Source organism: Delphinus delphis, chromosome 19 (genome assembly GCF_949987515.2).
Source record: "Delphinus delphis chromosome 19, mDelDel1.2, whole genome shotgun sequence".
NCBI lineage: Eukaryota > Metazoa > Chordata > Mammalia > Artiodactyla > Delphinidae > Delphinus > Delphinus delphis.
The window spans coordinates 18378274-18400694 of NC_082701.1; the positions used below are offsets into that span (position 1 = coordinate 18378274).

The following is a 22421-nucleotide window of genomic DNA, read 5'->3' on the forward strand; positions in this document are numbered from 1 at the left end:
CGCTTTCAAACCTCTGTTCACTCGTGCCCATCTGACCTCCTCTTTCAGTCTCTGCCTCTTTCGCAGCCCGAGCCCAGGAACCGGTGACCAGCCCTAGTTCCCGCCAAGAGCAGAGACTGCCCTGCTGGGGGGTGGCGGTGGGAGCTGAGAATGCCGGCTGCTCGGGCCCCGGGGCCTAGGTCGGGCTGCCGACAGAGGAGTCAGTGTGCCCAGACATTGGGGCTTTTTGAGCTCAGAGCTCAGTGTGGGGACGTTGTTTCTGTTGACCTGAGATTGTTTCAGGTTGACTGAAGGGCTGCGTCTTAGCGCCCAGGCGCCAGTTCTTCGGAGCTGGTTGGGGTCTTGAGGAGAGGATGGAGGGGGTGCCCTAGTCTGGGGCAAGAAAGGGCAGTGGCTGCCTGGGTGCCCCCCCTCCGTGAACACCGGTCCCCGAGGGCAAGGCTACAGAGGAAGAGTGAGCGAGTCCCGAGGGACGGCACCAGGACAGGAGGGAGGAGAAAGCAAGCGCCCGTGCATCTTGGGACCTGAGCAGAGGGGCCTGGCCAGAATGAGGAGGGACAGAGGCAGGACAGGGGCATCCAGATGTTGGGACAGACCCACTGGGAGCCTGGGAGCTCCAGGAACCCAGCCATCGAATGTTAGTCCATGAAGGAAGACCCAGGAGACTCGTAGGGGACAGGAGGGCCTTGGGAGGCCTTGGAGGCTGGCCATCCGGGGTTGGGTGGGGTGGGCCAGACTCACAGCTGTCCAGATGTGGGTGAGAGATAACTCTGTTTACTGGGCATCCAGCGGGAGCGGGGCAGGGGGTGGAAGGGGCTCCCAGGGCCCATGGGGCGGGCAGATTAGGAGGCGGGGGCATGAGTCAGGGGTTTGGGAGCTGCCCCAGGGGTGCGGGAGCGAGGACCAAGTGCGGTTAGAGCGGGTGTGAGCTCAGCTGGTCGTAGAGGCCACCAGCGGCTGCAGGAGTTCGCCGAGGGACCTGGAGGCTCGTGAGCAGGTGAGCAGGGCGGGGAGGGGCTGGGGTGATCCTGAGGTGCCTGTCCTGAGGGTTTCTGCAGGTGCCCAACCTGAATCTGTGCCCGTGGGCATGGATGCTGGACCTGCGAGAGGGGTGCTGGTGGGTGGGATGAGAACGTTACAATGTGTGTTGTTGCCCCTAAGGGCACAGGCCCATTGGCCCCTGCGGCTGGGAAGAGTGGGGCGGCAGGTATTAGGAAGAAAAGGCTGGCACGCGGCAGCAGCCGTGGGTGAGCTGGCTGGGTGAGTGCGTGTGGAGGGGCAAATCTGATTCCCCTCCAGGTGTGGGTTCTTGTCAGGTTCCTATTTACCAGCCCCTGAATCGAACAGGCTTGGGTCTCAGCCTCCTCTTTCCCCCGCGTATGGGCACCCCCAGGCCACCCCGTCTCCCTCCTAAGAGGAGAATTGTCAGCTGACACGGCTTCTCATTTTGAAACACTTCCAGGGAATCTAACAAGGGAGACCTGGCACTGTCCCCATCCTAGGGGGTGTTTGGAGGGAAAGGAGGAGTCCCCCACCACCTGAGGATCTCAAAACACTTGGATTAATTCCATGGGAATTGAAAGAAAATCAGAGGGGGATGAAGATAGCAAGTCTGTACTTGATCCCCAGTAGCAGTGAGAACGATAGCAAACGAAAGCTCTTTTGTGCCAGGCATTAGTCTAAGTGCTTTATATATGTGAACTTACTTAACGCTACCACAGGCCTATGAGGTAGATGTCATTATGATTAGCCCCATGTTACAGATGAGAAAACTGAGGCACAGAGAGGTTGAGTCACTTGCCTAAGGTCACACAGTAAGTGGCAGGGCTGGGATTTGAAGCCAGGCAGCTGGATTGCAGGGTCCATGCTCTTAGTCACTGATACTAAACCAGCTAATAGCTATTTTCTCTTCTGGGAGACAACTCAGGGCAATGGTTAGAGGTGTAGCTGGAGTCAGCTAGGGCAGGGTTTAATCCTGCCTCTGCTACCTACCTGCTAGGGCACCGAAGCAGTAAACCTCTCTGAACCTCAGCTTTCTCATCTGTAAAGCGAGGCTAATGACCTTACCCGCCTCACAGAGTGATATGGGGAGAGATAAAACGGCACAGCCGTGTATGGTGTCAGGACGATTATACAAAGTTGGTGCTCTGCCACCAGGGAGCCCTCCCCGCCTTGTGGTCCACGCCGCTCCCACCAGCCTCTTCCAGCTGTGCTCTACTTCCGGGGCTTCAGATGCCCTGCTCCCCCTTATCTGCCTGGCCCTGGCTGGCGGGCTGGCCAGGTGTTTGGTGCGCTTCATCAGGGTCCAGGCTCTTATCAGTGTCAGCAGAGCAAGGCCTGCAGCTGGGGGGCGGCTGGGCCTGGTGGCGGCTACAATCTGGGTCACGGCTGCACCCTCTGAGGCCCCAGCAGAGCTCGAGACACCTCTGTTCTCCCCTCTCCTCTCTCACTGAAGTCTCAGAACCCCAGCAGGAAGGCGTCCCATTGTACAGACAGGGTGACTGAGCCCTAGAGAGAGGCGGGGAGCTGACAGTCAGTGGCAGAGAGGCAGCCTGGATGTCTGGGCTCTCGGGCTCCGAAGGGACCCTCTGACCCTCTCCCCTCCCAAATGGGAAACTAAGACCACAGTCCCAGCCCATAGGGTGGGGGGGGGGGGCGTATGTTTAGCACCTCAGGCAACAAGGCCAGAGAAGGGAGAAAGAGAATAAAAATGGGAGAAGAGGAAGGCAGGGGAACCTGAGGAGAAGGGGACACGGAGGGACAGAAGAGGGAGAGAAAAACTGCGCATGACCAGACTCCTCAAAGGGCAAGTCCCCTGCAGTAGGGACACCCCATCCTCAGGCTTTGGAAACCGCCCCCTCAAGGCCATCACTTGCCCTACAACCCCCCAAAGCAGGGACTCCTGCGTTTCTCAGTGTAGGTCAGGGGCTCACTCACGCCCCTCTCTCTATCTCTAAGGACCTCAGGGCCAACCATTCCTCAGAATGGCTCTTTCCGTATATACTCCCTACCCTGTTCCCTCCCACGGCACCCAGCCCTGTCTCGCATGGTCCTCTCTCTGCATCTTGCCCACCATTCCTGGCACCCGGGCTAGCCCTCCCCACCTCTCAGTCCTTCACATCCCACCGGTGCTTCTGGACCCAGCACCAGTGTCCCCTCCACCAGAGACGCTCCGCCTGCAGCCCCACTGCGAGTCCTACTTCCCCCTGCCACAGGCACCCTCAGCACCCAGCATGGTCTGCTCACTGCTTGTGTTTGTCTGGGGTACGTGTTTTCTCCTGAACGCCTTAGCCTGTCACGTGTTCCCAGCTTGTCTCCCCGGTCAGGGTTACGAGCTTCTGGAGAGTAGAACAGTGTCTTGTTCATCTCAGCTTCCCAGGCTCCATGCCAGGCACAGAGTGGGCACGTTTGTCAACCTGACCCAAATCCCTGCTGCTACAATGCGCTCTGCTGCCGTGGGTAAGGCGGAGAAGGATATCCCTGCACACGCAGCCTGGGGCCGCGCCAGGGCACCCCTGTGCTCTCCTTGGGCTGGTCCTCACATTCCTGCAGTGGGCATCCTTCCTCTCCACTAGAGACACAACTGAGAAAATGGAGACGCAGGGCTCCACTGCCTCCTGGCTGGGTCCTAGTCATCCTGGCTCCCCAGCCCCAGAGCCCCAAGCCTGCAAGGGGGAGCCCTTCTTACATTCTTTCAACACATACTTATTGAGTGCCTACTACGTGGCAACCACTCTGCTAGGAGTGGGAGATCCAGTGAGGATTGAGACGCACAGGAGCTTAGCACTCATGTGGCTTCCTTTCTAGAGGCGTCCTCAGACCATAGATCCACAAATGAATTAAGAAACCAGAAAACGACAGATTGGGTTAGTGACTGTTAGGGTGGTCAGGAAGGGAATCTGAAGAGGCAGCATATGAGCTGAGATGTGGGAAGGGCTGAAGTGTGGGAGTAGGGGCATCCAGGATGTGGCCAACTACATGTGCAAAGGCCCTGGGGCAGGAAAGGGCTTGGTAAGGAGGCCAATGGAATAGGTGGTGAGAGAGCAAGAGAGAGGGAGTTCAAGATGGAGTAGGGGAGAGAGGCAAGGCCATATCACCCAGGACCTGTGAGCCACTCCTAAGGATACTGCAGCCCCATGCCCAGGAGGAGGCACCCATTTCTGGGAGAAGAGGGTATTCTGTGGAGACTCAGCTAAGCTCCCTGAAGGAGGGACACTTCATGTTCCTGGAGTTGGTGATTCCTGGGGATGGGCAGAAAAGGAAGCCAGGTGAGGACTGGTGGATGGAGGAAGGAGTCGGACTGGAAGAACACCCCCCCACCCATCCTCCCAAACATCCTTAGGTTGTTGCCAGCTAAGTTTCATCTTCCCTGCTCTGCCCTGTCTCTCCGGCCCCTGCGCACCTGCCCTCAGACCTACAAATCCAACCGCCTACTCACACTTCTTTCCTCTGACCCCATTGTCTCCCAACACCTGGGATCCCCCTTCACTCAAATACAGCCTCCTGTGGGGACGAATGGGAGACCCCAGGCTGCCCTGTGCCTCACTCAGCCTGTGCCTTTCCCCTGCAGGGACCTGCAGTGTGGGTTATGCTGGGGGCTCAGATCACTGCAGACAATTGAACAATCAGGACAGCGCCATGGGGGATTCACAGGTGAGTCTTGGGTGGCATGTGCAGGGCTCCTAACCCTGGACTCCTACCTTCACGGAGGTTTGTGGAGCCCCCTCCACAGCCCAGCCCTGATGGCACCTTCTCACAGGAGAATGAAGATAAGCTGGAAGAGTTTCTAGAGCAGAAGGAATATGAAGACCCTGGATTCCCCACGCTCCAGGTGGAGGAAGCAGAAGGTGAGCCCCATCTCCCTCTCTCCTGCTGGGATGAGCTGCTGAGTCCCATTAGACAGAGGTGGGGAACTTGTCCTCCCCTTCTCCCCGCTCCCCACCGGCCGAGCCCCAGGGCCAGTTCTCCCACAATCCTGGCTGATTGAAGGATAAACAGAGTTTTGTTTGAAATGATCACAGGAGGTGACTGGGGGTAGGTGCTGGAGGCAGGACCAGTCACCCATCACTGTGCCCCTTAGATTTTGTAAGAGGGCAGCCAGGCCTGTCGGGGACGAGGGCATGAGCCCGCATGCCACCCGTGCCTATCCAATGCCGGCTTCCAGGCCAGGCACTGGGCCTGTTCTGGGAACATTGCTCTGTTTGGGGGTCCAGGAGTTCTGAGAAATGGGGGGGCCGTAGAGACCCTCAGGGCGGAGAAACATCAGGAAACCTTCCTGGGCCTCTGCCCAAGGTCTCGCTTGGGGAGCCCCGGGAAGGGACCTGTTTACTGTCAACAGGACTTAAGTGCTAGCAATTGGTATTGGAGATAAGAGGCCCCTCTGGGAAATGAGGGCTGGGGGTGTAGGGGCCAATAATATAAGGGCAGACCCCACGGGGCACCCAAGCTCCACTTGGAGGCAGCGAGAAGCTACTGGCTGGTGGGATCGTTGAGGCAGGTGGGAAGAAAGAAGGGAATCTGGCCCCAGAAGGTAGCAGGAGAGGGAAGAGAATTGCCACTCAGGACTCCCCAGTCCCCTTGGAGATGACCCTCCTCGTCACCACCGAGGATGAGCCCCAGGGGTCCTCCACAGCGCTCAGATGGGGAGTGACAGTGCCAGGCTGGGCGGCCAAGAACACGCGTGGGGGGCCACAGCCCACTGAGCAGCAGGGGCAGGGTCCCAGCCAGGGGCAAGGGGAGGGAGAGCGGCATCATCCCTCTGGTGTCCAAGGCTCATGCTGGTGGTGCAGGAAAGTCTTGCGGGAATTGTCTGCGGCCAGCGCTAACCGGCTTCTTGATTTTCAGCTCAGCTCACCGAACCGACAGCCACAGACTACCACACCGCGTCGCACCGCCCCCCAGACGTCCTCGAGGTGAGCACCCCAGCCTCCCCCGATTCTCTTTCCTGTGCTGCCCTTGGGATCCATCATTCTACCAGGGGAGGAGAGGAGCAGAGGGATAGCTACAGTTTCAGGATGGGAGGGACCCCACAAACAGGGAGAGAAGGAATGGGCCTCCTGGGAAATAGGTAAAGGACATCTGCCAGTGAGGGGGGAGACCCGGGGCCCCCTTCCACTGATGGGGGAGCTCCCTGGACAGAGATAAATGGACAGCTGGAGGTCGGAGCCACCAGGTCCGCTGGCCCTGGCTGGGCTGTCAGTTACTCCCCGGGGAAGTACAGAATTAAATACGTGCTCTCCTCAGCCCAGTCCCCCAAGGCCCCCCACGTCCTTGCTGGACTCCAGACGGTCTAGCTGGTTAGAAAATCGGGTCTGCCCTCAGCTAGGCCCCTGGGACTGGCCATCTGGCCCCAAGGAACCCCAAGGGCATGCTGAGCCCACACGACAATCTTGGAGGCAGGAGGCTGACCCAGTGACCCCAAAGGCTTCCCTCTTCTTTCCTCTCCTGCCCCCTCTAGCAGCCCTTTTGCCCCAGAGTTTGTTCAAATGCCTCTGAAATGGGGTGAGGGGCCTGGTCAGGAGGCTGGGGAACAGAGCCAGAGGTGGGGGACCCCCAGTCATCTCCTCACAGGTCACACCTCACTCTACACCCTGAGGATGGAGCTCCTGATGGTGCCTTTTGAGCTCAGGCTCTGCCCTCAGGGCTCCAGGACCCCTGGGCCTCTGACGGACATCTCTCAGAGCCCGCTGAGTGCCCACCGTGCCCTGGGCTTCCAGCCTCCCCATAGCCCTGCCCGGGGCCCGAGGGACTAATGCAGGCCTGTGGGGCTGCAGGTCGTCGTGGAGCTGCGGGAACTGGTGATGGATGAAAAGAACCAGGAGCTACAATGGATGGAGACAGCGCGCTGGGTGCGGCTAGAGGAGAACCTGGGGAAGGACGGGGTATGGGGCCGCCCACACCTGTCTTACCTCACCTTCTGGAGCCTCTTGGAGCTGCAGAAAGCCTTTGCCAAGGGTGAGTGAGCCCCTCTGTGCCCCGCTGCGCGTGGCCCCTGCATGTGAAGTTGCTAGGGAGGAGGAGGGCCAGGGCCAGCCAGCCCGTTCACCCCTCCCCTGCCTGCAGGTACTGTCCTCCTGGACCTGCCAGAGAAATCCCTGGCCGGGGTGGCCAACCAGCTGCTCGACAGGTTTATCTTCGAGGGGCAGATCCAGCCTCAGGACCGAGAAAATCTGCTCCGGGTCCTGCTGCTCAAACACAGGTGCCCCTGCCTGCCAGGCCCTGGATTCCACACCCACAGGGCCCATCTCCCCGGCCCGCCTGCCCCAAGCTCTCCCTGGGGGTCCAGATGGCCCCTCTCGACCAGGCTGGGTCCCACTTTTCTTCCACAATGTCTCCTGCTTCCGGCACCTCTCGAGCGGTAACCACGTCTCCACGCTTAGGGTTGGGGGCCGCTGGTCCCCAGGAGGGCGGGCTCTCAAGGTCCCTCTCTCCATCCATTCTTCTGGCTCCACCTAGTCGTTCCAGACAGAGGCCACCCGCTTCCATCCACAGTGTCCTTCAGAGGAGGCTGATTCTCCTTCCGCCCTGGGCCTCTCTAGTCTGGTCACTGGCAAGTCCCATGTCCCTCCCACCACGGGTCTCCACTCTGCTGACAGCCCAGGCTGAGCTGCCTACTCAGCCCATGTCCCCTGTGTGTCGCCCTGCAGCCACGCCAGAGACGTGGAGGCCCTGGGGAGTGTGAAGCCTGCAGTCCTGACACGTTCTGGGGACCCTTCACAGCCTCTGCTCCCACAGCATCCGTCGCTGGAGACAGAGCTCTTCTGTGAACAGGTGAGGCTGTACCAGGGGTGTGTGAGGAGAGCCGGAAAGCTCCCAACCTGAACATGGTTCGAAATGAGAGTGGGTAGGGCAGACGGGGTGGGCTGCTCCAGTGTCCAGGGTCCAGAGTGGCCGGAGGACTCCCCTCACCCCCCTCCTTCCAACAGGGAGAGGGGAGCGCGGAAGGGCACTCGTCATCTGGAATGCTGGGAAGGAGTCCCCAGGACCGGGAGGCCACCCTGGTGCTGGTGGGTAAGTGGGCAGAGCGTCCGTCCCTCACCCCTTCCTGTCCCCTGCTCCTGCCTCCTGCCCTGGCCCAGCCTGCCTCTCCCTAAGCCTGGACCCCAGCAGCGTGCCCCCCTTGGCCTGGCCCGACCACCTCACTTCGTCTGTCCCCAACAGGCTGTGCCAGGTTCCTGGAGCGGCCAGTGCTGGGCTTTGTGCGACTAAAGGAGCCCATGGAGACGGAGCAGAAGCCACAGGAGCCAGAGGGGCCGGCAGTCCCTGTGCGCTTCCTCATCGTGTTGCTGGGACCTGAGGCCCCCAACATCGACTACACCCAGCTGGGCCGGGCTGCTGCCACCCTCATGTCAGAGAGGGTGAGGAGGGGCCGGCGAGGGCTGGGGGAGCCCAGGGGGCTGGGTGGCAGCTGAGGCCTTGTCCCCAGCCCCGGTTACTTTAACTTCACTAGTTTGGCCCATTCAGTCTGATCTAGCTGCTTCCGTCCTGTCTGGCCAGGGGGAGTCCAGGCCCGTGTAGTCTGGCCTAACCCTGCCTGATCAGGCCTGGTCTAGTCTGGCCCACTCTGCCCCGGTTCTGTCTGGTTAGGTCTGGCCTGGTCCAGCCTGATCTGCTCTCGTTCCATCTGGTCTGCTATAAGCCACCTGGTTCGCTTTAGTTCTTTCTGCTTTCCCGACTCAGGGCCCTGTCTGCCTCCCCAAAGCCCTTTCAGAGCAGAAGGTGGAAGGCCAGCGGGGAAGGAAAAGCAGTTCCCAGCAAGCAGGGGTTGGGGGAGAGGGGCCCCTAGGCCCTGGCTGTGGCTTCTTGGATCCTTTTGTTGAGCAGGTCCTGTGGCTCTGACCTTCCTTCCTGCTCCCAGGTGTTCCGCACTGATGCATACTTGGCCCAGAACAAGGAGATGCTGGTGCATTCCCTAGAGGGCTTCCTAGACTGCAGTCTGGTGCTGCCGCCCACGGACACGCCCTCTGAGGATGCCCTGCTCAGTCTGGTGCCCGTGCAGAAGGAGCTGCTGAAAAGACGCTACCTGCCCAGCTCGACCAAGCCAGAGCCCAGCTTCCTCAAGGGCCTAGGTACCTGCCCTGCTCAGCCCTGGGCACCTGCCCTGCCCAGCCCTGGGCTTGCTGAGCCCCCAGACCTCCAGACAGCCCAGCACAGCCCTGTGAGCCCCTACCGCCCCTCTTCCCATTAAACCTCCCATGTCCCCTCTCCCTGTCCTCATGCCTCCCAGCCTCCTGGACCCCCCCATTCCCATCAGACAATCCCCTTGTCGATTCCCTTTTCCCCACACTTCCCCCTTCCACCCCCCGTGACCGTGGTCCTGCCCTTCACTACAGATTTGAATGGGGGTCTAGAGGACACCCAGGATGACCCCCTGCAGCGGACAGGCAGGCTCTTCGGGGGACTGGTACGTGACATCCGGCGCCGCTACCCCCGCTACTTGAGTGACATCACAGACGCATTGAACCCCCAGGTCCTGTCTGCCATCATCTTCATCTACTTTGCCGCCCTGTCACCCGCCATCACCTTCGGTGGCCTCCTGGGTCAGTGCCTCTGTGTGTCCCACTAACCCTCACCTCCGACCCTCTGGCCTCAGTATCAGCCCTGACTTTGCCCCGATCTGACACTCTGGACCCCCACATCATCTTGTCCATGAGATGCTCTATTGGCCTCTGGAAATGACCTTGACCTTGACTGCACTGTCACTTCCATCCACAGGAGAAAAGACCCATAACCTGATGGGTGTGTCGGAACTGCTTATCTCCACCGCGGCGCAGGGCATCCTCTTCTCCCTGCTGGGGGCTCAGCCCCTGCTCGTGGTGGGCTTCTCAGGACCCCTGCTCGTGTTTGAGGAAGCCTTCTTCTCGGTAGCTCTGTTCTGGCCCCACTGTCACCCTGTAACTGGCCCCTGGCTGCTGCTTCATGCACGGGGCCTGGGCCCATTTACCTGACCCCAGCTCCCTCTGACCGCCCTACAGTTCTGCAAGAGTAACGGCCTGGAGTACATCGTGGGCCGCGTGTGGATTGGCTTCTGGCTCGTCCTGCTGGTGGTGCTGGTGGTGGCCTTCGAGGGCAGCTTCCTGGTCCGCTTCATCTCCCGCTACACCCAGGAGATCTTCTCCTTCCTCATCTCCCTCATCTTCATCTATGAGACCTTCTCCAAGCTGGTCACGGTGAGGGCCATGGGAGTGTTAAGAGGCACGTGTGCGTGCATGTGTGTGCGCGTGCGTCCGTGTGTGTGTGTGACCGTGCACAAGCTGTGTGACTGTCATTGCGCATGCGTCTGTACGGCATTTATGTGGCCGTGTTTTCACGGTATGTGACTGTGACCACATACATGTGGATGCCTGCTGTCTGTGGGCCGGTATTCTCACCACGGCCGTGCGGAGTGACGGTGCATGAGAGCTCCCGTCTGCCTGCACAGGCCCACGTGTATAACCACATGCAGTAACCAGTGGGCACGTGTGAGACTGAATGTGGGAAACTGCAGGCATGGCGGGGTAGCAGGGGTCCTGGAGACTCTGAAGTCCCCCACTCCTTCTCCTGCAGTTGCCCTTAGGAACTGCAGGGCCTGCAGAGGGCAGGCCCCACCTCCTCAGCTCTGTCACCTTAAACCATGCCTACCTCTGTGTCCGCATTTTACATGGAGGAAGGGTGGATCCTGTGCATCTACCCGATCCTGTTGGTCGGTGGGTCCTTCTCTGCTTTCCAAGTGTCTGGAGCCTGAGTCTTTTTAGGAAGCTCCTTGGCACTTGTTTCCTGCCCTCCAGCCTTCTCATGGCTCCCAGGCCCTGGTTGCTCGTGTGCTCGCGCGCACACACACACACACACACACACACACACACTTTCATTTCCTCCATGGCCTGCCCCGCCCAAGCCTAGCCTGGTCCTCAGTCCTGAAAACCAAGCCGTGGAATCGCATTGCCTCTCTGCTACTATGTCAGTTGAGGAAGAAGAGAGGTAGAGGGATGATGCATAGACAGATGGATGGATGAACGGATGATAAAGAGAGAGAGAGACGCTGAATAGAGAGAGGGATGATGGATGGGTGGACGATGGATAGAGAGATGATACGTGATGCGTGTATCATGATGACTGGAGGATGGATGGATGGGAGGAAAGAGGATGCCTTGGTTTTCTGCTGCAGATCTTCCAGGACCACCCACTGCTGGAGAACTATGACCACAATGTGACAAGAATACCCAAACCTCAGGCGCCCCTGCCCAACACAGCCCTCCTCTCTCTTGTGCTCATGGCTGGCACCTTCTTGTTCGCCATGACGCTGCGCAAGTTCAAGAACAGCTCCTACTTCCCTGGCAAGGTCAGCACATCCCCCCACCTGTCCTTGCCTACACTGCCCTGTCCCAGTCTACAGCACTCCCCTCAGCTTTCCCAGTGCCATTCGTTCCCCTTCTTACCCTAGGTTCCCATTTCCGATTCCAAGCCGCCCTCCCCCCTCATCATGCAGGATTTTACTCTTGAGACAAGCGCATCTCACTTTCTCGGCACGTCCAGGCTGAGAACCCAGGGGGGAACCAAGGACAGTTCTTGGAAGGGAGTGGAGAAGCTGTGGGGCCGGGGGTGGGGCTGGGCCAGGTGAACAAGAAAGGAGGCAGGTATGTTGAGAAGCAGGACAGGGCATTAGATGTTCCCCCTGGGGAGAGTGGGACCGCCTGGTGAAGACGGGGCAGGAGTGGGGGCAAGTGGCAGGTGAGAGGTGGGAAGCAACTGGGCACTGACCATTGGTCCCTTCACCTGCCCTCAGCTGCGACGAGTCATTGGGGACTTTGGGGTTCCCATCTCTATCCTGATCATGGTCATGGTGGATGCCTTCATCCAGGACACCTACACTCAGGTGACCCTCTCCTCCACCCTTATTTCATTCCCCCAGCATGCACCCTCCCCCAAACTGCCTTCCCAAACCTGAAGCCAGCTAGAACTACCCCTTCCCCAGTCCCGTCTCTCCAAGCAGCCCCATGTTCTTCCCACAGCCCTTCAGGACACCTCTGGCTGAAGAAAGGGCCTGGGTCAGTTTGCCCCCTTTTACTCCTTAATCCAGAGCAGTAGGAAAGAATCCGCTTTGAAGCCAGGTTGATCTGAGTATGAATCTCAGTTTTGCTACCAAATAGCTGTGCAATGCAGAGCCAGCTACATAACTTCTCTGATCCTGTTTCCTCATCTATAAAGTAGGGAATGAGCAAATGTATGTAAAGGGCTTTAGTGCAGTGACTGAGTACCAAGTAGATGCTCAATATAAGTAAGTTCCCAAGGGCCCAGGACCCTGGTTCTCCCTGTCCCCACCCTTCCCCATCCCCCTGCCCCCAGGTGTTCTCACCAGCATCCCCCTCCCACAGAAACTCAGTGTACCTAAAGGGCTCACCGTGTCCAACACCTCGGCCCGAGGCTGGCTCATCCACCCGCTGGGCTTATATAAGCCATTTCCCATCTGGATGATGTTTGCCTCCGCCCTGCCTGCCCTGCTGGTCTTCATCCTCATCTTCCTTGAGTCCCAGATCACCACGTAAGAGCCAGGGTGGGACTGGGCCTGGGAGGGTCCGAGGCAGAGAAAGGGACAGGCTCCAGGCAGGCAGGACACCAGCGACTGAATGCTAGTAGGAAGGATGGACGGACAGGAGGTCCAGGTTTTGTGGGACATGACGTGGTACTATTTAGGGAGCCCTTTTTAATAAAAAGAATATAAAACGAGAACTATAAAATTAGGCGCTAGATCTTGGAACGGGCCTGTGCCCGTGAGGTTCCCTGAAGCGTATGTTTCTTTAGCTTCAGCGTAGATCGGCCGGTGGGTGTTCTAGGTGATGATGAAAACACTTCTGCTCTTAGAGTCTCGATTTCTCAAGATGGTGCAGGAGGGAGGGGAGAAAGGAACTCTAAGGGAGACGGGCAAAGAAGGATAAACTAAAGTACAGAGGGACCCAAGTCTAGGGGAGGAAAGAGAGGGTGAAGGGGGTTGGGGTGAAGGAGAGCCCCGCTTACTCCTGACCTTCCACACCCCCAGGTTGATCATCAGCAAACCGGAGCGCAAGGTGGCCAAGGGCTCTGGCTTCCACCTGGACCTGCTGCTGGTCATGGGCATGGGCGGGGTGGCCACCCTCTTTGGGATGCCCTGGCTCAGTGCCACCACTGTGCGTTCTGTCACCCACGCCAATGCCCTTACGGTCATGGGCAAGCCCAGCACCCCAGGGGCTGCAGCCCAGATTCAGGAAGTCAAGGAACAGCGGATCAGCGGCCTCCTGGTCTCTGTGCTCGTGGGTGAGTGAGGATTGGCCACACTTTCCAGCACCCTCAGCCCCTGCCCCTTAGGATCCAGTGCCCCTCCAGCCCTGACCACCCTGCAGCCAGGTCTCCCCAGACACCCACTGCCCACATCTCCCCAGTGTCAGTTATTCACATGAAGGAGTTCTGGAGGAAATATCCGAGGCACTGAAATGGGATCTGAGGGGGATGGGGGGGACACTCCATTACTGGAAGCTTCTCTAGACAAGACCCTGTACTCTGAGCTTCTCCAACAGTTCAGTGAACTGTGGGCTCCAGCCCTGCCCCGCTGCTGACTAGGTATCCCACCTTGTCTCTGGACCTCAAGTTTCCCTCTCTGCACCATTACAGGGTTCATTAGATGCTGAGCTCTCTCTAGCTCAGTTGCTCTGTGACTCGTACAAAGGGCAGTGCTCCTAGGTGGGGGTGTGAGGTGAAGACAGAGGGTCACTGATCTGAGTTCCAGAGCAGCTGAGAGTCCAGTTGGGCTTGGTGTGGGCAGCGCCACGGGATGCAGAGGCCAGGGAAGTTTCCTAAAGGAGGCGAAGCTGATGCTAGCTGGAGGAGGGCTGGGATTTGGGTAGGTGGAGGGTGATGGAGGCATTCTGGACCGGGGTAAGAGGAAAGGTGGGCTTCTCTGCCCTCTGTGGCTCCCTAGGTTAAAGGAGTAGGCTTTGAAGTCAGGCAGGCAAGAGTCTGACTCCCTGCTCTGCCACTTACTAGCTGTGTGGCCTTAGGTTAGTTGCTTCACCTCTCTGAGTCTGCTTCCTCATCTGCAAAATGAGGGTAATATCTATTAAGAGGATCCAGGGAATTCCCTGCTGGTCCAGTGGTTAAGACTTGGTGCTTGCACTGCTGTGGGCCCGGGCTCCATCCCTGGTTGGGGAAATAAGATCCCAGAAGGTTCCCGGCGCGGCCAGAAAAAAAAAAAGAGGATCCACAAAAAGGGTTCCATATAGTCCCTGTGACATCATTGCCCAGCCTCTGATTGTGCCGATCCTCTGGGGCAGCTGGGGCTAAGACTGCTTGGATCTCCCCACAGGCCTGTCCATCCTCATGGGGCCCATCCTGTCCCACATCCCCTTGGCTGTGCTCTTTGGCATTTTCCTCTACATGGGGGTCACATCCCTCAGTGGCATCCAGCTTTTTGACCGCATCTTGCTTCTGTTCAAGCCGCGCAAGTACCACCCGGATGTGCCCTACGCCAAGCGGGTACGGGGCCCTCCCGGCTGCCCAGGTCCGGGGCGGGGGGTGGGTGGGGGGCCGGGTGCCTGGGCAGGGCAGGCCATGACCCCAGCCTCCGCCCGCAGGTGAGAACCTGGCGAATGCACTTGTTCACGGGCACTCAGATCATCTGCCTGGTAGTGCTGTGGGTGGTGAGAAGCATCAAAGCCATCTCGCTGGCCCTGCCGTTCATCCTCATCCTCACGGTGCCCCTACGCCACTTCCTGCTGCCACTCATCTTCCAGAACCTGGAGCTCCAGTGTGTGAGTTGCTTCTCCCACCACCCAGCCCGCGCCCCTCCCCCCCATTTCCTATGGCCAGAGGGCACAACTCCAGAGCAGAGGGCAGCAAGGGGACATCAGTGGGGCTCAGCGAATGTGAGAAGTGTGTCTGGGAACTAAGGAAGGCAGAAGAGCATCGTGATTAAGGTCTAGGTTGGGGCCTGCGTCCAAATCCCGGCACTGCCACATCCCAGTGTGTGACCTGGAGCTAGCGGCCCCGTTTCTCTGTACCTCAGGTTTCCTCACCTGTAAAGAGAGGAATAATGACAGGGCTGGTGAGAGGACTGAGAGGCTCACGAGATGTGTTCCACTTGGGTGGTCCCCACCACTGAGCGGCTAGTCCTGTGGTCTTATAAACCATCCGGAGAGTGGCTCTTCCAGTAGAATTCTTCCACGATGTGACACAGGTCACTGTGGCGCTGCCCCCGTGAAGGGGTCTCCTGCCTGCCCTCTGGAGGCCCTCCCCTACCCAGGCACCAGATTCCTGGAGGCTCCCCACCCTGAGGAAACCTCTCATCTAGACCAACCCTAGGAGATGCAGGGACAGGACAAGACTTGTCCAAGGTTCAAAGAGAGACAGGCTCTCCTGACCCCAGAGGTGCCTCCGCGCTGGGGGGAGGGCTCACCTGGGCCCTCAGCCGCTCACCCTATGTCCTTCCTGCCCCCCCCGCCCCCAGCTGGATGCTGACAATGTCAAGCCGAACTTCGATGAGGAGAACGGTCAGGATGAATATGATGAGGTGGCCATGCCTGTGTGAGGGGAGGGCCCAGGCCCCAGAGCCCCCTCCATCGTTCCACTTCCCCACTCTCCCAGGAAAAGCAGAAGTTCATGGGCACCCTATGGACTCCCAGGTCCCTCCTGGGGCAGCAGTCGAGGCCCTGGGGCCACGGGTGGGGGAAGGAAAGGGTGTCTAGGAAACCTTGTATGAAGGGTAGACTGGCTTTTCTGGATAGAAAAGGCCAGTGGGGCCCACAGTAGGGGGATTCGCTGTGCAGTCCCTCCTGTGGCCACACTGCCACCTGGGAGTCCCACCCTGGAAGACTTAGATTCAAGCCCTACCTCCTCATGACACAGACACGGGAAGTAAAGAGGATGGGAGTTGGGTGGGGGGGATTCAAATTCCTGCTTTCTGTGTGACCTTGGGCAAGTCCCTGGATCTCTCCAGCCTCTGCTTCCTCATCTGTAAAATGGGTATATTGATAATCACACCCACATTACAGGATGGTTTCTGAGGACCAAAGATAAATGTGAAAAAAGGGCTTCGTAAAATCTGAAAGGACTATTACACAGTAGTCATCCTTCTTCAAGCCTGCCCAGAGTCACAGAGCTCCTGAGGCACACAGCCGGGATTTGACCTCTGAGGCCAGAGTCTACTTCAGTCACCCACCTTTCCATGATGCCCCTGCTGGCCCCTCTCTTCCCCCTCTCTGCTCCCACTGGGGACCCTCTTCTCTGGGGCGGAGGAAGGTGTCCTGGTGAGGGTAAGGTGCAGGTGAGGACAAAATCAGGGCTGGGACTCAGGACTCCTAAGTGCTGCTCCCTCCCCCACGCTCTCATTCATTCACTCATCCATTCATTCCACAAACATTTATCTAAGGCCCTGGGCCCCGTGGACACAGAGGTGGCTGAGACAAGCCGTTGCCTTGGGGTTGGGAGTGGGGGGCAGTGTACAGTCTGTTCTTCATTTGGATGGGGGTGGGGGAGGGTGGGAAGATAGGGAGGAGATGGGGAGGGGGAGGGAGGGAGGTTTGTAATTTATACCTTGTGTATCCTCAGAGCTTTCATTGTCCTTGAGCTACACGCAGGCACACTCGCGCACGCGAGCCCCAATTAGAGACACACTGTCCTCAGCTCCACTTGAACCAAATCTTGGGGAGAACCCAGATTCGACCAATGGGGTAGGAGACAGTGGGAGCTGCAGAATATGGGCAAAATCTATTTTTTTACAAAAGAAAAATATAAAAAGAGTTGAAAGAACTGGAAGTGGTGAGAGATGGTTGAAACTGAGAATCAGGGTGTGACAGAAAAAAAGGAGGCTGAGAGAGGGCTCTCAGGTTCCTCCTGAAGGCTCACAGCTGCCTCCCACCACTTCACTGTTCTATGCCTCAGTTTCCTCATCTGTGAAATGGGGACGATAATGGTACCTACTTCGTAGGTTTGTTGTAAGGATTAAAGGAGACGTTGCCTATAAAGTGATTGCTTAGCACAGCGCCTGGCCTCAGACCCCATCAGAAGAGTTCAATAAAGTTAGCTGCTGGTATTGTTATTCTGACTGGGATGCCCCTGCCCCTTCCTACCCTCTGCTCCTTGAACACTGCCAAGTGGAAAAAGTCACTCACCCTGCTAGCACCCTTCCCCTTGATGTTTGGGATAGGTTTTACTAATAAATGCATCTGTGGTGGAGTGAGTGCCATGCTGGAATTCCCTTCCCAGGGTCGGGGGTCCAAGGGGTCTGGGCTGGACCAGGTGGAGAAGGAAGGTATGGTGTGGAGCTGGTGTAGGGCTGTGGCCCTAGGGGGCAGGAAGGGCCAGGCTGGGGGAGGGGTGTGGCACTAGAGTTGGGGGAGAGGCAGGGCTGGTGGCCCAGAGCCCTAGGGTGGAGAGGGCCAGCACCCAGTGAGGGGGTGGGAGAGCAAGGGAAGACAAGTTTATGCCCCGGACATCCCTCCTCTCCAAAATAAGCATGGAGGTGGGGAGAGGGGCGCCCCCTGCCCCTTGCACAGTGAACCCCACATCCCTTAGGACCAGTTGGCCCCTTAGCCTGGACACATCAGGCTGGGCAGCACCGCTAACAGAAATTGTCAGAGAGAAAATGCGATTTGCCATCGGTCACACAGGAACAGCATCTCTTGACCAGCTTTCCACCAGCCTCCACTGTGATGCCCTTGGAGGCCCTGCCCCCCACTCCCACCCCCAGCCACTTCCAGCAACTCTAGGGGACTGCTGGGCCAGGTGTCACCCACCCCTGGTGAGGAAGGTGTCAGGACATCACCCCTCACCACCCCAACCCTCCAAAGAGAGGTCAGTGCAGGGTTGGGCCGCCTGGCTTCCTTCCCTGCATCTATATTTACATGCTGCCTATCCCCAGCTGACCCCTCCCAGGCTGGCCAGGGCGGCCGCCAAAGGGCCAGAGAGCTACTGTGGCCCCAGGATAGTAGTCTCAGCCAGTCACCTCCCACACACGGCAGCTTCATGTCCCACAGAGTTGTCCCAGTCCCCAGGGCTTGACAGAGGGACACCCTAAGTCAGCAGGGAAGGCATTAAGGAAACGTGAAGACCGCAAAAAATCAGTCGGGATCCAGCTTCCTGCCTGGCCCGAGACCTTACTCTCCCGACATTTCCTGCCCCCTCTCCTCGCAGATGCCCTGCCCCCCACGTCCACATTTCCTCTCAGGAAAACTACCTCAACGTGAATTAGCTGCCGTGAGGAACACCCTTTTGTGTGAACGCAGAGTAACCTAAGCCTAACCCACTCCCGGCAAGGGAATAACTCAACAGAGTTGAAAATCTCTGTACCTGAAACTATTCTTTGCAGGACTATGAAAGCGAAAAGCTAGAAAGAGTCCAAATACTCAGCAATAGGAGAGCTGTTAGTAAATTACAGTGAATTACCCGACATCAATATAATGGACCCTTAGGCAGGCCCTAAAAACAACGATGATGATGAAGAAGTGATTGGATCGCTTGGTGCAATCACGTGATCCTGGGCATCTGAGGCCGAGATATTTGAAATTCCAGCTAAGAACCACATTCCTGAGCTCAGTTTTCTGCATCTGTAAAATGGAGGTCAGGACACGGTACTTACCTCATAATGTTACTGAGCGGATGAATTGAGATCACACACCAGTGGGTCCTAGCCCAGTGCTGGCACTGAGTAAGCAAAAGTGCATTCCTAGGATTTCCCTCGTGGCGCAGTGGTTAAGAATCCGCCTGGCAATGCAGGGAACACGGGTTTGATCCCTGGTCCGGGAAGGTCCCAATGCCGCAGAGCAACTAAGCCCGTGTGCCACAACTACTGAGCCTGCGTGTCACAACTACTGAAGCCTGCATGCCTAGAGCCCGTGCTCCGCAACAGGAGAAGCCACCACAATGAGAAGCCTGGGCATCACAGTGAAGAGTAGCCCCTGCTTGCCGCAACTAGAAAAAGAAAGACTTTGCGCAGCAACGGGACCCAACACAGCCCCCCAAAAAACTTAAAAATTAATTAATTAATTAATTAATTAAAAAAGAAAAAGTGCATTCCTATTCCTAAGGGAAGCACGCAGTGATGTGACTGTCAGCCTTGTGGAAAAGTATGGTGGGCACAGGAATGAAGGTTAGAGGCTTAGATGGAAAAAATTAAAATGCCACGGTGGTAGAGGTATAGGGGATATCAATTTCTTTCCTCCCTCTTTTGGACTTTAGGTGCAAAGGGTTAAGTTAATCCTCCTCCTCAGTCCAGAGTGGATTTTCGTTGACCGTTCTTATTTCCTTCCTTCTGTCCTTCCTTCCCCTTTGTCCTCATTTTCTATTCCCTCCTATTTTCTTTCCCCTCCATAGGTGGTCACTCTCACATGTTTAATGTGTACTTTTTGTGTGAACATAGTCTTGAAAATATGTATCATTGATATTGTTTTAAGTTTTATTATGAATTTTAATACATACACAAAAGTAGAGACAATAGTACAACAAACCACCATATACTCATCTCCCAGATGCAGAAATTATCAAGATTTTGCCTTAAAATCTTGCTTAAATCTTTGCTTAAAATACACTTTCTCTTTTTTCCCTCTGCTGAACTAAATACTTGAAAGTAAATTTCATACGTCATGCCATTTCACCCTCATACCTTTCAGCTATGCGTCCCCCCAGCACTGATCATTTTTGAACCCAACTGCAGTGCCATTGTCACACCCAACAAAATTAGCAAAAAATTAGCAAAATTAGCATTCAATCCATAACTAAATTTCTCAGAATGCCTCTTTTTGGTTGGTTTCAGCGGGTATGTGTGTGTTGGGCTGTACCCCACAGGCCTACAAGCCCTGTGCTTGCCAGCTTCGAGACCCAAGAAAGAGCCCAGAGTCAGCAATAGACACATCGATGGTTTAATGGATGCGGGAGCCTACATGTGTGAAGCAGGGTCCTGGAGCGACACCTCACCATGTACGGCAGACAGGACGTGGTGGCAGTCTTCGCTCCCTAAGGGAACGGGAGACTGCCACATACAGGGGGAACTGACATCAGGTTGGCTCATTAGTTACCAGGGAAAGCAGCAGAGAGGCACGCCCCTCACCACCCCTTTGATAAGCTATCACTAGCTGGGCCTGGGGCAAGTACATAGGAAGGTCAGTCATGTGCGTAGGGTATAGGTGAAGCAGGCACCTGTCGGGCAGGGGATGTACACAGAGCAAGAGAACAGCCATCTTGAATGGCCTGACATTACAGTGTATTCTAATGTATTATTCTACATTATTCTAATGTATTCTAATACATATTCTAATGTATTTCTATACATTACCAGCACTGTGTTCTAGGCCTTGCACTGTTCGTCCTCTTTGCACCCAGCACTGTGGCTTTAAGATCCAGCCAGGTTGCCCTGAGTTGGATCCAGCCAGGAACAGAGTTGCTTTAATTGCTGTGGGGTGCTCCATGGGGGCATTCCCCACCTTTGGCCTCTTCACTCTCCCAGGGAGGGACATCTGACTGCACCCAACTCCCCTCCAGTAAGCAATGCTGCAATGCACATCCTCAGCCTTGTCCTCTTATGGATCTAGTGAGAATCTCTCTGAGTTATAAATGTAGAAGCCAGGAGTGGACTTGCTAGGTCATAGGGTATAAGTACATCTGTCTTCATTTGACTAAGTACAGCCATATTTTTCTCCGCTATGTCTGCACCAGGCCACACTCCCACACACAGAGCAGGAGGTTCCTATATTCCCATATGATTGATATTATCCAGCTGTCTGATTTTTCCTACCCCGACTGAGGTATTATCTCACTGTTTTTTGGGGGGTTTTTTTTGCGGTACACGGGCCTCTCACTGTTGTGGCCTCTCCCGCTGCGGAGCACAGGCTCCAGACGCGCAGGCTCAGCGGCCATGACTCACGGGCCCAGCCGCTCCGCGGCATGTGGGATCTTCCCAGACCGGGGCACGAACCTGTGTCCACTGCATCGGCAGGCAGACTCTCAATCACTGAGCCACCAGGGAAGCCCCCTCACTGTTGTTTTATTTGCATTTGTCTGATCACCAAAGAGTTTGAGCATCTTTGCACTTGGTGATTAGTCTTTAACGTTTCCTCTTATATAAAGTCTTTTTACATCATTGGATCATATTTCTATTGATGCCTTTTTGGAGGTTGATTTGCAAGAGATCTGGAAGAATCTATGTTGGTTTTGGATGTTGCAAAAATATTCTCCCATTTTGTCATCTCTCTCTTAACTTTGTCCACCTCGTTGAACAGAAATCTTTAATGTTGATGTCATTAAATATACACAAGAGGAAGAGTTTGGGTTTGATTCAATAGGCACCAGCAAGTCACTGCAGGTTCTAGAACTGGGGATGACGTGATGAAAGTGATTCACCTGGGAGCTGTATACAGGAGAGGTTGGCTGCAAAGAGGAAAATTGGGAATCCTTCCATGTAGGTGAGTCAATAGCAGAGGCAGGTGGACATAGCTCCAATTCTCATAGGACTTCCAGTCTGCGTGGGAGCCAGGCGTTCAACAAGAATGATGCGTAATTCTGCAGGGAGTGCTGGGAGCAGAGGCCGGCTGAGGTTTGGCAAGGATTCCTCGAGACATTTACTCTGATTCCTGAGGGAAAAGTAAGAGCTGGCCCAGTGATGAGAAAGGGGGGATATCTTGAGAGAATAAGAGTCTGGAAAATGGAAAACATTGAGAAATAATCTGAAGATGAAGTGGGTGAAATTTGCTCAGCAAAGCCAAGTCACATGGTGGAAAGCCTGCTGGGTTGGCAGGCCACATGGTGACCTCAAAAAATTGTTTCTTTCCCAGGCACCTGGGCCCAAAGCCAGATGACAGGAAGTGAGGAAGGAAGGGCTGGTAAGCAAGCAGAAGCAGTAGGTTGAAGCCATGGTCTGGGAGCTTGGCAGGAATGGGACAGAGAGCACCCAGCTGACTTTTTTCCAAGCTAGCCCAGGCTAGGAGGACACGTTTGCAGCCATGCAATCATCTTTCTCTTTCCCTTAAAACATGTCTGTATATTTTCAAATTTCAAAAAGAATACATGTATACTCTAAAACACTTAAAATTACAGAACTATTTAACATAGAGAATAAAAGCCTCCAATACCCCACCCCCACCCCAGTAACCATTGTTAATAATTTAGAGTGTTTTCCTCCAGGTATATTTATATGTGAACACTCATTTCCACATATATAGTTTTTTAATAGAGCATATATAATTTTTTAACAGAGCTTCAAATACATGAAGCAAAAACTGATGGGACTGAAAGGAGAAACAGATAAATCCACAGGTACAGTAGGAAACTACAACTACTCTCTCGATAATCCACAGAACAGGTAGAGAGGAAATTATTAAGGATACAGAACCCCTGAAGAGCACCATCAACTTACTTGACCTAGGCTACAGTTGTAGAACATTCCAAGCAACAATAGCAAAATACACATTCCCTTCAACTGCACATGG

The 22421-nt window shown here is 56.0% G+C and overlaps 1 protein-coding gene across 1 annotated transcript; it reads left to right on the plus strand.

Annotated features, from left to right (window-relative positions):
• Positions 1–928: 928 nt before the first annotated feature.
• SLC4A1 (solute carrier family 4 member 1 (Diego blood group)) lies at positions 929–15599 on the plus strand. The gene is made up of 20 exons (XM_059997722.1): positions 929–997; positions 4571–4653; positions 4760–4847; positions 5845–5912; positions 6774–6954; positions 7063–7198; positions 7647–7770; positions 7926–8010; positions 8161–8357; positions 8858–9068; positions 9333–9539; positions 9715–9863; positions 9975–10169; positions 11144–11317; positions 11762–11851; positions 12351–12517; positions 13013–13266; positions 14312–14481; positions 14580–14756; positions 15452–15599. Exons 2-20 carry the CDS (start codon positions 4639–4641, stop codon positions 15530–15532), a joined length of 2769 nt encoding a protein of 922 aa, XP_059853705.1. The 5' UTR covers positions 929–997; positions 4571–4638; the 3' UTR covers positions 15533–15599.
• The last annotated feature ends 6822 nt before the right edge of the window (positions 15600–22421 follow it).